Source organism: Pelecanus crispus, chromosome 2 (genome assembly GCF_030463565.1).
Source record: "Pelecanus crispus isolate bPelCri1 chromosome 2, bPelCri1.pri, whole genome shotgun sequence".
Taxonomy (NCBI): Eukaryota; Metazoa; Chordata; class Aves; order Pelecaniformes; family Pelecanidae; genus Pelecanus; species Pelecanus crispus.
Window position 1 is genome coordinate 5558143 of NC_134644.1, and position 14324 is coordinate 5572466.

Genomic DNA, 14324 nt, shown 5'->3' on the forward strand with positions numbered 1-14324 from the left:
GGAACCAATGGAGTTAAATCAAAGTAAAAGTTATGTTAACAAAGAGAGATCCAAACTTTGGTGACTTTTAAAAAGAAATCTGGTCTTGCACAGTGGACAGTGGGTCAGGTAGAGCTTGTCTGTAATTCCTGTCCTGTTTCTAGTCATGCACATTTTTCCTGTGGATTTCAGGAGGAATTTAGCTGTGGGACTTTTTTTGATCACCTTGTTGACTCATTGACTATCTGTGTGTGTCATCTCAGCATCAGTTCTGTCTCCAGCATTCAGCATGACCTGTCTGGAGGAGAGATGGAGACAGGCTGTGTTGTGGAGCACTTGGCAAGAGTGTGCATTTCGTGCTTCGATGGAACACATGGAGCTGATTGGCGCTCAGCATGTGCTTGTATGGTGGGAATGAGAGGGTCTATGGGGCCAGAGGAAACATATGTGCTGACATAAGTGCCCTGGGATGTTTACTTGCCCTTTGAGAATGTGATAGTTCCCGTGAGAACTTCTTCGAGAATCCCAAGCTGCAGGGAGCCGGGTGTCCCCACAGCTGGGGAGCGAGGAGAGGAAAAAAAACAGGGTGAAAACTGGGTGAGTGACTGGACACTTAGTATCGCATACTTCTACACACACTTCATCTGTTCACTTTTGACTAGCAGCCTCCATGGGGAATGAGTATTTACTTACCACCACAACCTTAGCTACCTCTCATCCTGTCCAGAGCCAAAGTGATGTAACCAGGTAGCACCACATGGGACCAGGCTATCAAGATGAACTGCCTGTAGCCAAGGCACGCTTGGAGCCACTGCCTCCATCTCCTGACCCAAAGCACAGTCCCTCCCTTGAAAGTGATTTCTTGTGCTGGAAGAAATCAAAGGTGAAGGATCTCCATCAAAGGACCAACGCTTCTGACTGGTGCTCACCTGCAGATTTGCTGAGCAAGGTCATAGAAAAATCTGTGATCTCCTTTTCTAAGGTCAGTGTTAGCCTGAAAACAAGAGCAGCCCCCGCAATGGGGTAGGTGAGGTGGGCAGTGCTGGCCAGTGGCTCTCTCCTAATTGCATAGGACGTGATTACAGCCCATTGATATAATTTGTTAAAGGACTGCTGCCCAACAGGGACCTTCCAGAGCCCCACTTCTCACTCTTTTTTCCCACCCCAAGCTCATTCCTGTCTCTTCTGCTTCTGTCTGACCTCTTCCCTGGGGAGCTGCTGTTTCAAGGACACCAGCCACCTCCAAGTTGCTCCAAACTGAAGGCAGAAGCAGGAAGCAGTGATCACCAGATCCTTCCCTACCAAGTCACAAGATTTTCTCCTTTTTCATCATCTGAAAAATAGGATAAGATGCCTTGCAAGTGGAATAAGGTACAGACTGTTCTCATTTCTACACGTGTGTTGGCCTCTGAGGAACAAAACTGACTGAACAGTGAGGGTCTGAACGTAGAGGACGACAACAGCTAGAGGAGTAACAGGGTTTTGAAGTCATGCAAGAGTAAGCCATCATTATTCCCGTGCTGAAGTTCACTCACCCTTAGACATGTCTGCAGAGCAGAAAAACAGTCCCTGCAATGAGAACTGGGAACAGCACTGATGTGAGCTCACTTTGGAGAGAAAGGACCTAGGAAACTAGGTGTTGATCTTGTGAGCTACAAGCTAAGTAGCCCTGAAAACCAGTTATTCCTAGTCACTGCTCAAAGTGTTGGCCTAGGGCTGCAGGCAGAGACTACTAAGAGCCTTTTGCTGCACAAAGAGCTGCAGTGCATTGTGCACAGTCAAGGGCACATGTTTACTCGGCCAATATTGCAGGGCCCAAAACTTCCCTGGCAGAGTGGACAGGCAAAGAAGCAGAAAAAAACTTGTGACAAAGAATGTGTTACTTCAATCAAGTTAATTTATAATAACTTTAAGTAGCTTGGGATAGGTTGAAGAGCAGAGAGAGGAGGGAGGACTGTGAAGTATGGAAGAGGTGACTGTAAAGCCTCTGACCAGATGACAAAAATGAGTCGTGCATCAGATCTAACAACATGGAGGAGAGACACAGAGCCCAGGAAACACCATGAAAACCAGGGTTTCCCTGTGGGAAGGTGTTAGATCCAGATCAAATCTTACTTACAGCTTTGCCTGTTTGTATTAAGTTAATTTATTATCAACAACTTCAGGCTACATTCAAGCCCTGCGTCAGGTGGTGCAGCTGATGACTCCATGTGCTGTTCATGGTGGGGTGAAGGAAGAATGAGCTTGTGGGTGTTCCTGAACCTTCCTGGGTTCTTGCTCCTCTCTTCAAAGCATCACCTGCTGTTGTTTTCCTAGTCTGAGCATCAGGGTCCTGAGGGCACCAGTAAGCCTTAATGGCCCTGACCAACCCCAAATGGAGCTTCTGCCTGCTATGTCCAGTCCCTGAGAGACTGCACCCCATGGGCACTGCCTGCACAAGGTTCCCCATGGCTCCCCACCCCTTGGGGAGCAGCCATTCCTCACTGCTCCCAGACACAGAGACGGAGTGCAATGTATGGTAGAAATCACCCCAGACCCTATAGATGTTCCTTATTGTTTGTCTCTATTAAAGCCCAGGGAGACAGAGCATGGGAATCTCCTGTTCCAAGCAGGACCTGTAGAGATTCATCTTTTTGCTTTTCTAGCCCTCTGACATATCCTCGTCCTATGGTCCCAGGGAAGAGGAATGTTCTTCCATGGATGCACCTAGCCCAGGTGGGCTGGGAGCCCTATTCCTGCAGCACTGGCTGCCTCCCTTTGAGCTCATTTCTCTCCTTTTCTTTTTCCTGGATAGTTTTTGCAAACCTTTGACATGGGTTTCCCATGGTTCAGCACTTCAGCCCCTGTGATTAGTTGTTTGTCAGAATGCGACTTCTTTTAACTCTGAAAAACTTTCTTGTTAAATATAGGATGAATTCTGCAGCAAAGAAAATACAGTCATCTTTTCATTTTAACATCTCCATGCAAGTAATAAGCCTGATCCATCTTTAGCGCAACATAAAGGGGCCCCTTTCTGCTCACCAAATTGCTTGCAGATGCTGGGGGCTCTGAGAAGCTCAGCTGCTAATGCACAGCCTAACATTATGTAGCTCCACTCTGCTTGCTTTTCACGAATTAATTGCCAAGCACCCAGCATGGAAAGTGGCACAGGGCTGTGAAGGTCTGTGCTAGTATTGCATGCCAGCATGGTCAGCCAGACGCTGAGTTTGAGGAGAAAAGGCATTCTGCTGCCCTCAGCAAGACAATTCCCAGTGTTTAGCCCCAATCTGCAGGGGAATTTTGGACAGCAGGCACGTAATAGCAGCATTATACATCTGTGCAGTCTGAATATGCCCTCTGTACCCACCACCATTTTACATCTGTGCGGTCTGAGTATGCCCTCTATACCCACAATGCTTCGGTGTGTAGCTCAGCCAATGTGAATCCCTCATCCAGCAGTACAAAAGTAGTTAATTCTGGTAAAAAAGCATCACCACAAAGAGTGGGTCAGGCTCCCCCAGAGACGCTGTGCAAGGTGGTGCAGCCAAGGACTGCTGTCAGCTCAGGCTGTGTCGCAGCGTTGCTGACAGCCTGGCTCTGTGTGTCTTCCTGGAAATGGCTCCAGCTCCTCAGCAGTGTTAAGACTTGGGCCATGGTGGGTTAAACTGGGGTTAAAGCACTTCTCCCCCTGCTACGGTCTCCTCTTTCCATTGGTATAATTTGGAGACACATGAATTTAGGTGCTTAATTTAAGCATCCTAACTCTGAGCTGAATCCCAGCCAAGGAATCAAAGGCCTGAATTTACCCTGGCCAACTCTTTGACCATAAGCTGGAAAGGGGCAAAGAAGCATTTTAATGTAGAGGAGAAAAGGAAGTTTCTGGTCCTCTGGAAGTTTTTTTTCACTTTACTACAAATTCATGAATTCTTCAAGCTGACAAAAAAGGGGAAATTTAGAAAAACTAATTGTAAAGCCAGTAAAAACTTTTGAAAAATTTTTAATCTTCTCAATTCAAAAATAAAAGCTTTACATTTTGGTAGGTTGGATGTGTTTTTCTTTGCCTTAGGAATCTACCCTATCCTAAAAAAAAAAGTTTAATTATGGAGTGAAAGTAAAAGATATTCAAAGGTTTGTTTAGATTTGTGTTTGTTTTCCAGGAAAAAATGTTGAAAAATATTTTTTTAAGTTTACCTGGAACAAACTCTTGGCTTGACAGCAGATCAGATACTACCACGTATTCATCTAGGTCTACTCTAAATAAAGGGCTCTTCAGACTTCCTAAGTGCTTAAATTAAAATGGGTGAATGAATAAGGGGTATAAGTGCTTCTGATGGAAATAACAGCATGCATGTTTCTAAGACTGCAACAGCGAGAAAAGGTAGTGGGTGTGACCAAACCTGTTGCACTCCAATGGTTGGCTGCAACCAGAGTAGTGGTCAGGAATGAAAGAGGGAGTAAAACAAGCACTCTCCCTTCCAAATAAAGTAAATATCTAGGCAAAACTTGGAAATGAACTGAAGCAGAGGCAGGGGCAGAAGGGATAACTCAATGCCAGGGCCCAGAGCTGAACACAGTAGTCCCAATATCAACCTCTGGTGCTTTCTACATCAAGCTCCAGTTCCTGCTCTTTTCTTCAGCTAGGGCTATTCAAGCGCTTACTCCACAAATGACAGCTCTGGATGTTCTTTTTCTGCAGCTTTGGCACTGAGATGCAGGTTGATTTCATTTCTTGCCCAGCAGGTTTACAGTGTGGTGGTTTGCAGAAAGTAGAAGCATCATGAAAGGCATGCTAAAAATAAGAACCAGACCAGGAATTGAAATGAGGAAGGGGAAGTGAGAGCTTCCCCCCAAAAAAATCTCAACAAAGCTGAATAAAGACTAGAATAAACATATGCTGGCTGGAAACATAGTAGCTGGAAACATTCATTTGCTGTCAGCAAAGCACCTGGCTCTGCTTATCAGCCCACTCTTCCGGGCAAAGCTGGAAACCAAGAACATGTCCGTTTGGCCTCCAGACCCTCCAGACACCCACCCAGTTCTGTACACCCCATGTGGAAAAAACAAAGGCAAGGATGCATGAAGGACACTCCACCAGCAAAAGCAGCAGGGGGAAAGTGAAAAGGAGAAGAAAAAAGCCAAGCATTGTGGGGAGGTATGCTGTACCAAGACCCAAAGACACACAAGTGTATCAGTGTCATACATGTGAGAAGAGCTCCTTGAAGAAGAGGAATCCACTGGAGGAAGGTCCAAAGTTGTCTACAAGGTTGGAAGGAGATGCACCAGGACCTAGCAGCATCCTTTGCAAGGAACAAGACAAGCAAGACCAAGGAGGCACCATCCCCAGGGCAGTGATGTCCATGCCAAGGATAAGCCTTATGAGACCTTTGCTGTGGTGTACCAGGTGGTACAGGTCCCCAGACAAGAGTGGGGATATAGTGGGCCATGAGAAGGTGGCCCAGGCTGCTCATCTTTGCAAGAGGCTGTGCTTCCTCCTCTCCATGGTCACGGTGTCTGGATGGCCAGAGGGGGTTGGCGATGGCCAGGGTGAATGCAAATGCAAAGGTCACACAGAATCCCTGCTGGCAGCCACACTCCTGGGGTGGTGAAAATCAGTGACACTGATGGGACTTTGCTCCCCTTCAGACCTTGAACCATCCAGGTTTCTTCATGTCTCCCACCACCACCACCTGTCAAAATAGAGAGAAAAGCTCTTTAAGAGGTGATTCAGGATATCTGACTAAGTTTTTTCCCTTGAATCACCTTCTGGAGAAACTTGGACTTCTCCATGAACCAGAAGGGACCCAAGCTCTCAGCCTGCGCTCTGCAGCTTGTGCTGTCATCCCCTCTGGGCCTCTCCTACTCCATGGAAATGGGCTCAAGCTGCACCAGGGGAGGTTTAGATTGGATATTAGGAAAAATTTCTTCATGGAAAGGGTAGTCAAGCATTGGAACAGGCTGCCCAGAGAGGTGGTGGAGTCACCATCCCTGGAAGCATTCAAAAAACAGGTAGATGTGGCACTTTGGGACATGGTTTAGTCTAGTCTACCCTTGATTGGTTTAGTGTGGACTTGGTAACGTTAGGTTAATGGTTGGACTGGATGATCTTAAAGGTCTTTTCCAACCTAAACGATTCTATGATTCTATGGCTGAGAGTAACAAAAAAAATCCCATCCTTGTCCAGGACCCAGCAGAGTCAGTCAGGCCCTTCTTCTCTGTTCCCCCATGTCACACTTTGAAAGAGTTGTGGACTCATTTCATTTGAATAATGATGTCAAGAGTCATTGGTTTGGCTTCTAAGTGACACCGGCGAGCACATATTTGAAATCAGAAAACACAGGGAGCACAAAACATGCAACCACCAACACAGGCTGAACTCCTTTTTTACAGTACAATTATTTTCATTTTTTTAAAAATTGCTATTTTTTCAAAAAGTCCTAATTCTGGGAGTGTGTGTCCCCAACACTTTAACCCATACTACCCAAACTGCTGTCTGCAAGGTGCTAGTGATAAACAGCCACACAAAATGGCTGTGTCTGTATGAGCAATTCAGCTGAGCAGAGGACACTTCTCCAGCCCTGAGGGCACCAAGCTGGCTTGCATCCGTACAGCTAAACTCCATTCAGGATGGCATCATCCAGCTCTGCCCTGGGACTCACCCCTGGCTCCAGTTCTGACTCAGGCTAAAAGTTTCAGGTAAAGACATGAGAGTTGAGAAAATTGTGCTCTGTTGTCCAGGAACATCACCATTTGTTTCAGAGTCATGTCTTGGGTTTTCCATCACCCCAAATTAGCATACATCCAGCAGCCACCAAATGTTCCAGGAGCTGCTATGTGACCCAGACTGGCAGGACCATGGATTTACTGTGGATTTCTGTAGGCATCAGCGCTGCTGGTTATAACCTCAGCCCAATCCTGGCAGCCTGGTAACTGCTACAAAGCACCCAGGAACAGGCAGTTCAGCCTCCCCTGGGAGCTGGACACTCACAAGGAGACTCACAGCCACATGGAGGAAACAATTTTCTTGGACTCAGTGGGTGGAGCCCCCCTCCACTGTGTCTAGCAGAGGATGCAGATCTGGGTTCCACCACTGTCTCACCAAACATCCCCTTTCAAGTCACCTCAGTGCATTTCCCATTTGCAAAGTGTTTTGAGATCCACAGACGAAAAGGTCATGGGAGAGGAGAAAAGGATGCCTTTTCTTGCACAACTCTAAGGGGGGTCAGCCACACAAACAGAGAGTGAAAGCATTCACAGTGAGGTCTTGGAGGTACGTAATGGGGACTTCTAATGCAAAGCAGTGCAGTTCGGCCACCTAAAAATAGCAATTAAAAAAGAGAACTAGTGTAAATCAGAAGCTATTTCCAGCCTGCTGGAGCATGGGCACTATGTTTCCCTAAAACAGCCCCCAGCCACCAAAATAGGCATCCTCCAAAGCGAATGGGCAAGCAGCATCCCTGCTGAGGACTACAGCTCCCAGGAGCCTGCAGCGCAGGCAGCCCCTGTGTGGGGACCAGGCGTGGGCAGCCAGGCAGGGGTATGGGCAGGGAGGCAGCGCTGGCTGGGGATCCCCCCACCCATGTCCGAGAGGTTTCGGGGCTGCTGTTTCCTACCCCCAAGCCCTTTCCCTGCCCGACCCAGCTCCTCTTTCTCTGTTTCTCCTCCCCCGGTAGTTTTTACATCACTGACACAGACTTCCTGTGAGTCAGCAGCAGCAGACATGAATGAAGCAGCTGGAAGAAGAAGAAGAGCTCAAAGTGGGTAGAAATAAGAAAATTGGGCCAATGACACTTGGACACTTCCAGACCCGCATGCTGCTGAGGGAGATGGGAGACAGGTCAGTAATCAGCTGAGCTGGGATGTCTGGGGCCAGGACGGGATGCTCAGGGCTGAACCCCTCCATGGTGTCCGCATGTGTCCCGCAGCATCCCGGGGCAGCAGCGGGACATCTCTGGAAGTTGGTGCCACTGCTGCAAAGCTGAAGTGTTTGCCAAGGTTGGCTGTGGTGGAGCAAACTGTCCCGGCTGGGATAAATCACCTTGTTTGTCTTTCTCAGGCTGAATCCTGTCTGAGGGATCAGGCTTGCTCCCCTGGCTGGAGGTGACCGATGGAGTCAGAGTTACAGATGGTCCTGCTCGGCATGGGAGCAGGCAGCTTGGCTAAATGCAGGGAGCAGCACCAGCAGCCCAACATGGGAAGGGGCATCCGTCCTTTAAAATCTGCCTAAAAATGATGCTTCTGGGGCATCGGTGTGACAAGTACTTGCAGGAGTGATGGACGCATGGGTGGGAATGAGTTAATAGATCCAGCCTCTGCTTTGCAAGGAGGAGCTCTGCCTGCCTATGCCTCTGTGTGTCTGTGTGTGTGTGCTGGTGTGGGGGTTGTTCCCAGTGAAAGGAGCAGAGCAACAGCTGAGGAGATGCTCCCATGCATGTGTTTTACAAGCGAAATTCAGGCAGCTGTGCTGACATGCAGCCACCTCCAGAAAAAACAACCCAGCACATGGTAAAACAGCTGGAGAGAAAAGTTTGCCCAGAGTCACCTCTGGCCTTGGAAAAGCTGGTCACCACAGAGTAAAAGCAACATCCATTTCTGAGCCTGAAAGGTTTCCAGAGAACATCTCACCTAACACCCATCTTTTCTCTTGGCAAGAAATGCAATGCCCTGGATGCCTGCTGGGATGGCTGGATCAGGGCTCCCTTTGCTCAGCTGAGGGGTCAGGCAGAGGCTTCTCAGGATGCCTCATCACTTTGGGGCACTTGGGAGTCAAGGAGCAGGGGAGGAGAGAGTTTTGGCTGGCTGGACTATCATCAGGGACCCTTCCCCAGGAGCGGCCCCAGATAAGTTCTTGGGGCAGTTTGGTGCTGGTTCTCCCATGAAGAAAGTCTATGGCAAATGGGGTTCTTCTTCAGCCTGGAATTTTCATGCAGATGGGTCAATAATGCTGCTGGTGGTGTGGCTGCACCCTTCATGGGTCAGGCATGAGAACCTGCAAATGGAAGCTGGCACCAAGGCAAAGCTGGACCTTCAGCAGTCCAACTGGAGGGCAAGGGGACAGGGGAAGGAGTTGAGTTCTTGCTGTCTTCCTGGACACCAGGAGACCCTCTCTGTCTGCTCAGATGTATTCTTGGTCACCGGCCCAGCAGTCTTGCACAGGCTCCAGTGTCTGCCCTGGTGCTGCACCAGGAACTGAGGACATCAGTGTGATTTTCACTTCTGCCTCCAGCCTGTCTGGCTGCAGCTGTGACCCAGATGTCCCTGTCCCCTCACTGAGTTAGATGTGACACAAAATCTCGAGAGCAATAAATGGGCACCTGCTGAGGGACAGGAGCCCCACAGAGTTTGCACAGCCAGATGAGCCTCAGACCATGCTCAGGCAGTTCTGTTTCACAGATGTGAGATTTCGGTGCTGTCTGGAGGCGGGGGAGTGCAACGTGATATGTCCCAGAGATGAGCAGCTGTTTGCTCATCCTCAGCATTTCGCCTGATGGTCCCAGAAGGTCCCCCTCTGCCAGTGCACTGAAGGAGGGACAGGTGATTTCAGTGACCGCTCTTCACATGAGATGTGTCTGGCCCCGGCCCCTGGTCTGGTCACCCTGGCTCAGAGCAGGGATTGGGCCACCCCAGGGATCCTCCAGAATGGGTCCGGGTGTACCCCTCACTTAAATGGATTTACTTCTAGAGGTGCTGATGACCATGAGTTGGTCCCTGATGGTTATGACCACCAGCCTTTATCACCCCTCTGAAGGAAAAGTGATGTTGGTTCCTGCTCAGACATCAGCACAGCAGGAGGAGCCCCTCAAACCACCAGTTTCTTGTCATGAGTACCTGGAGATGTGGAGAAACTGCAGCCTGTGCCAGGTGGTTCCACCAACCCCTTCAATCCCTTCCTAGATTTTACAGTTTCTTGGCCTTTGGTTTTACTAGAATTAACTAAGCTTGTCTGGGCTTTTATTTATGATTTTCTTTTCCCCATGACTGCTTACCACACTGAAAGTGGTTTGTTTGGTGGTTTTTGTTCCCGTTGGCCTTGACAATAACACCTGCCTTGGTTTCTTCTCAGGTTCAGCCCTCATGAAGGAAACATAGGCTTTCATGTAAAGGAGAGTAACTCAAACCAGAACTGGCACTTCCCCCTGGTTTCTACCTCCCAGCAGCCCTGGCAGGCAGAGAAAGCTGGTGGCAATGGCCAGGGGGTCTCCCAGTGATGCCTCTCCTAGTGAACACCACGCAGGCCCCCACCTCTGAAGAACTGGGTGATGGAACAGCCAGCCATGATGACCCTGGAGCTCTTGGAGGTAGAGAATTTTCTCAGTCACACTCAGGAGAAGTTGTACGCTTGCATGATTTGTGGGGACAGTTTTAAGCACAAAGGCATCCTGGCAGCCCACCAGAAATCCCATAAGGAGGAGATAGAGGCTGAAGGCTGTGAGAAGGAGGGTGATGCTGACCAGGCTGGACAGCTGCATGACCAAGAAGCCACCAGAGCTGGAGGGGAGGCCGATGGGGAAGGCCATAGCAAGCACAGCACACAGAGTGATCTTGAGAGAAGGGAGAAGCCCCATGCCTGCACCGAGTGTGGGAAGAGCTTCAAGATGAAGGTTGACCTCACCAAGCACCTCCGGACTCACACAGGTGAGAGACCATTCCCCTGCACCAACTGCAGCAAGAGGTTCATCACCAAATCACAACTCAAGGAGCACCAGAGGATCCACACGGGCGAGCGGCCATATAAGTGCCTGGACTGTGGGAAGAACTTCACCCAGAAGTCACAGCTCATCGTGCACTGTCGGATCCACACAGGTGAGAAGCCCTATCAGTGCAGCAGCTGCCAGAAGAGCTTTGTGGACAAGTCACAGCTGGTGGCCCACCACCGGATCCACATGGATGACCGTCCCTTCAAGTGCGGGGTATGCGGCCATGGCTTCCGCCAGAAGATCACCCTCATCAAGCACCAGCAGGTCCACAGTGCCAAGGGGGCCGAGTGGGATGCTGCCAGGGCCATCGTGGCCGAATCCACTCTGGCAGGGGAGAAGATCTTCCACTGTGGCACCTGCCGGAAGGAGTTCAAGAAGAAGTCAGTGCTGGTGACCCACCAGAGGATTCACACCGGGGAGGAGCCCTACCCCTGCCCCGCGTGTGGGCGGTGCTTCCGGCAGAAGACCCACCTCGCTCGGCATCAGCGGACCCATGAACGGCCCCGTGCCCACATCTGCGGAGCCTGTGGGGACCACTTTGGCAGCAAGAGGGAGATGCTGCGGCACCATCAGGGCCGCCATCCCCGGCAGGCCCCCCACACCTGCACCACATGTGGAAAGCGCTTCAGCCAGAAGGTTGGCCTCACAGCCCACTGCCGTGTCCATGCACGGGAGGAGACCCCCAGTGCCACAGGGAGTGGGCAGCCCCCCACCACCCTTGGTGGTACCCACACCTGTGGGCAGTGCGGGAAGACGTTCACCAAGAAGGGCAACCTGGCCAACCACCAGCGGGTTCATACCGAGGGCCAGGGTCACCACTGTGGGGCTTGCGGCAAGAACTTTGCCAAGCGGGGTGAGCTGACCAAGCATGAGCGGACCCACACTGGGGAGAAGCCCTATGGGTGCAGGCAGTGCGGCAAGCACTTTGCCCAGCGCACCCAGCTGGTCACCCATCAGCGTGTCCACACCGGAGAACGGCCCTACCCCTGCAGTGACTGCGGCAAGTGCTTTGGCGACAAGTCACGCCTCACGGTCCACCAGCGCATCCACACTGGCGACCGGCCTTTCCCCTGCCCCACCTGTGGCAAGGGCTTCCGCCAGAAGATCGCCTTGGTCAAGCACTGCCGCGTCCATGAGCGAGGCAGGGACAAGGGAGGTGGCCAAGACATCAGTGCCAACGCCAACACCAATGCTGACACCAATGCCAACGCCAACACCAACACCAATGGCAGTGTCAAGACCAACACCAGTGCCAATGCCAATGTCAATGCCAATGCCAAGGTGGCTGGCAAAGACAAGGAAAGCCCATCTGTATCCTGGCAGCAGCTCCCCATTGGCAAGCGGCCCTTCTCCTGCAGCAAGTGTGGGAAGAGCTTTGCCCAGAAGGCCCAGCTGGCAGTCCACCACCGCATCCACACTGGGGAGCGCCCCTTCCTCTGCACTGACTGCCCCAAAGCCTTCATCGACAAGTCCCGCCTCATTGTCCACCGCCGCACCCACACTGGTGAGCGCCCCTTCCCCTGTGCTGCCTGCGGCCGAGCCTTCACCCAGAAGGTCGCTCTCACCACCCACCAGCGGGTCCACACACGGGAGCACCAGCCACTGCCAGCCCCAGTTCCCCTTGGACCCCGGGGTGAGAAGTGGCCATTCACTTGTGCCGTCTGCGGGAGAGGTTTCCACAAGGAGATCGCTCTCATCACCCACCGGCGGGTCCACACCAAGTACGAGCCCAACCGCTGCAGCAAGTGTGGGCAGGTCTTCCCTGACAGGGCCCAGCTCCGGCTCCACCAGCCCTCCCATGCCGAGGACCGGCCATTCAAGTGTGCTACATGTGGGAAGGACTTCAAGAGGAAGGAGATCTTGATTACCCACCAGCGGGTCCACACGGGAGAGGTGCCCTTCCAGTGCCCCCAGTGCAGCAAAAGCTTCTCACAGAAGGCCAACCTCATGAAGCACCAGCTCACTCACACCCGCCGGGGCCCGTTTATCTGCTCCGACTGTGGGCAAAGTTATGCCACCATTGGACATTTCAAGAGGCACCAGAGGAATCACCTCAAGAAGCAAAGTCCTCCTGGTGAGGGAGAGGAGCCTCCTGAGGACCAGGTGACCGGCCATGTGCCACCGGAGCCCGTGGGTGGCCAGAGCAGCCCCATCGTCGTGGTGAAGACAGAGGCTGATGCTGATGACTATGAGGTCCTACAGGTCCCATGATGGCAAGGATCAAGCACTCAGGCAGGGAAGGGCTGATGCCTGCTCACCTGGGGATGGAGATGCTGCATCCACCACCAAGGTCCACAGTCCCGTGGGAGCTGCTCCCCTGGGAACATCTCACCGAATTTGGTGGGAGCCAGGAGTGGAAAACCTGGGAGGATCTGGACTTCAGCACACAGCAATCCCTGAATCGAACTTCAGTCAAAACTGGCTGACACAATGTGAAATTTGGGGGTGAGGGAGGGATATAAATACATATTTTGGCTTCTTTTTTATATCTTATATAAGAGTCCTCATTTCAAGAGGGTTTGGGTTTCTTTTTTTTCTAACAGGAGGGCTAGGCAGCTCATTGTTTTAAAGTAAGTAAGTGAAATCTGTGATTTTGGATATAGTCACATGCCTCCAAGAGCTGGAGCTTTTAAAAAAAAAGGGGCTAAAAATCTCACCAAACGTTATGAGGCTTGCCATCACCGACTTCCTGGCAGGAGTCGGAGCAGACCATCGTTGGTCCCTAGCCTTCCAGCAGCTGACACCAGCACCGGCTGTCCTGCAGACGCGTGGAGCAGCGTGGAGTCTGCTACCGCAGAAAAATTGCAGCCAGAAATAAGGGAGGATGCCATGGCCAAAGGACTCAGGGATGGAGACCCTGCTGGCACCTGGGGAAGGGCCACTGAGGTCAGTAACGCTCCTCGTGGAGGGCAAACACCCACCCACACAGCCTAGTTTGCAGAGCCAGAGTAAGAGCCCTGGCTGGGAACTAAGGCAGGGTTTATATGAAGACATCAGTTTTCATAGTTTAAAATAACCTTATGCGTGGGTTGGTTGTGCAGGATAATCCCTGGGCTTATTTATTATGGAGTTGAGGGCATTCGTTGCACAGCCACAGCTTCAGATCAGCATTTGGGAGCTTGCCAGACCTGTTTCTTGCACCGCGTGCTCAGTTGTAATGCCAAGATGTGGCTCCTAAACCTGAAGACCCCTGGTCTGTGCTGTGTACAACCACACTGAGGTAGGGAGAAACCCTCTACAACTGTCCTCTGCGCCACATGTTTGCAGTTGTGACCACAGTGTGGCACCAGCAAAAGGTGTGTTTAAGTGCTCTGCCAAGAAAAGGAGGAGTTAGGTTGCTCCCATGCCCCAGGTGGAGTTGGGGGTTAGCAGAGGCTGTTCCCACCACAGGTGCGGATAAACCTCCCCACATCTGGCTTGAAGACCCTGGCCCTATGGGCTGCGCTGCCCCATGGGACCCCTCTGACCCAGCTTAGTGACACGGAGGCCACCTCCAAGGTGCACCTCCAAGGCCACCTGGCCAAGCCAACTTGCTGCTCAGAGTGGTTTTGGGGGCAAAGAAAGAAGGGCTTTGCTGGGCAATCACTTAAAGTGCCACTTCAGGCTTGCCAGGGGGATTCAGCTGCTTTTGCATCCTGGACATCACTGCCAGAGCTCGCTTCAGTGACAGCA

General features: G+C 51.4%; 1 protein-coding gene across 1 annotated transcript; it reads left to right on the forward strand.

Moving 5' to 3' along the window:
* The first annotated feature begins 7739 nt into the window (after window positions 1–7739).
* Window positions 7740–12863, forward strand: LOC104038399 (uncharacterized). The gene is made up of 6 exons (XM_075706535.1): window positions 7740–7792; window positions 7881–7950; window positions 9640–9779; window positions 10190–11780; window positions 11979–12206; window positions 12339–12863. Exons 1-6 carry the CDS (start codon window positions 7740–7742, stop codon window positions 12861–12863), a joined length of 2607 nt encoding a protein of 868 aa, XP_075562650.1.
* Window positions 12864–14324: the final 1461 nt, after the last annotated feature.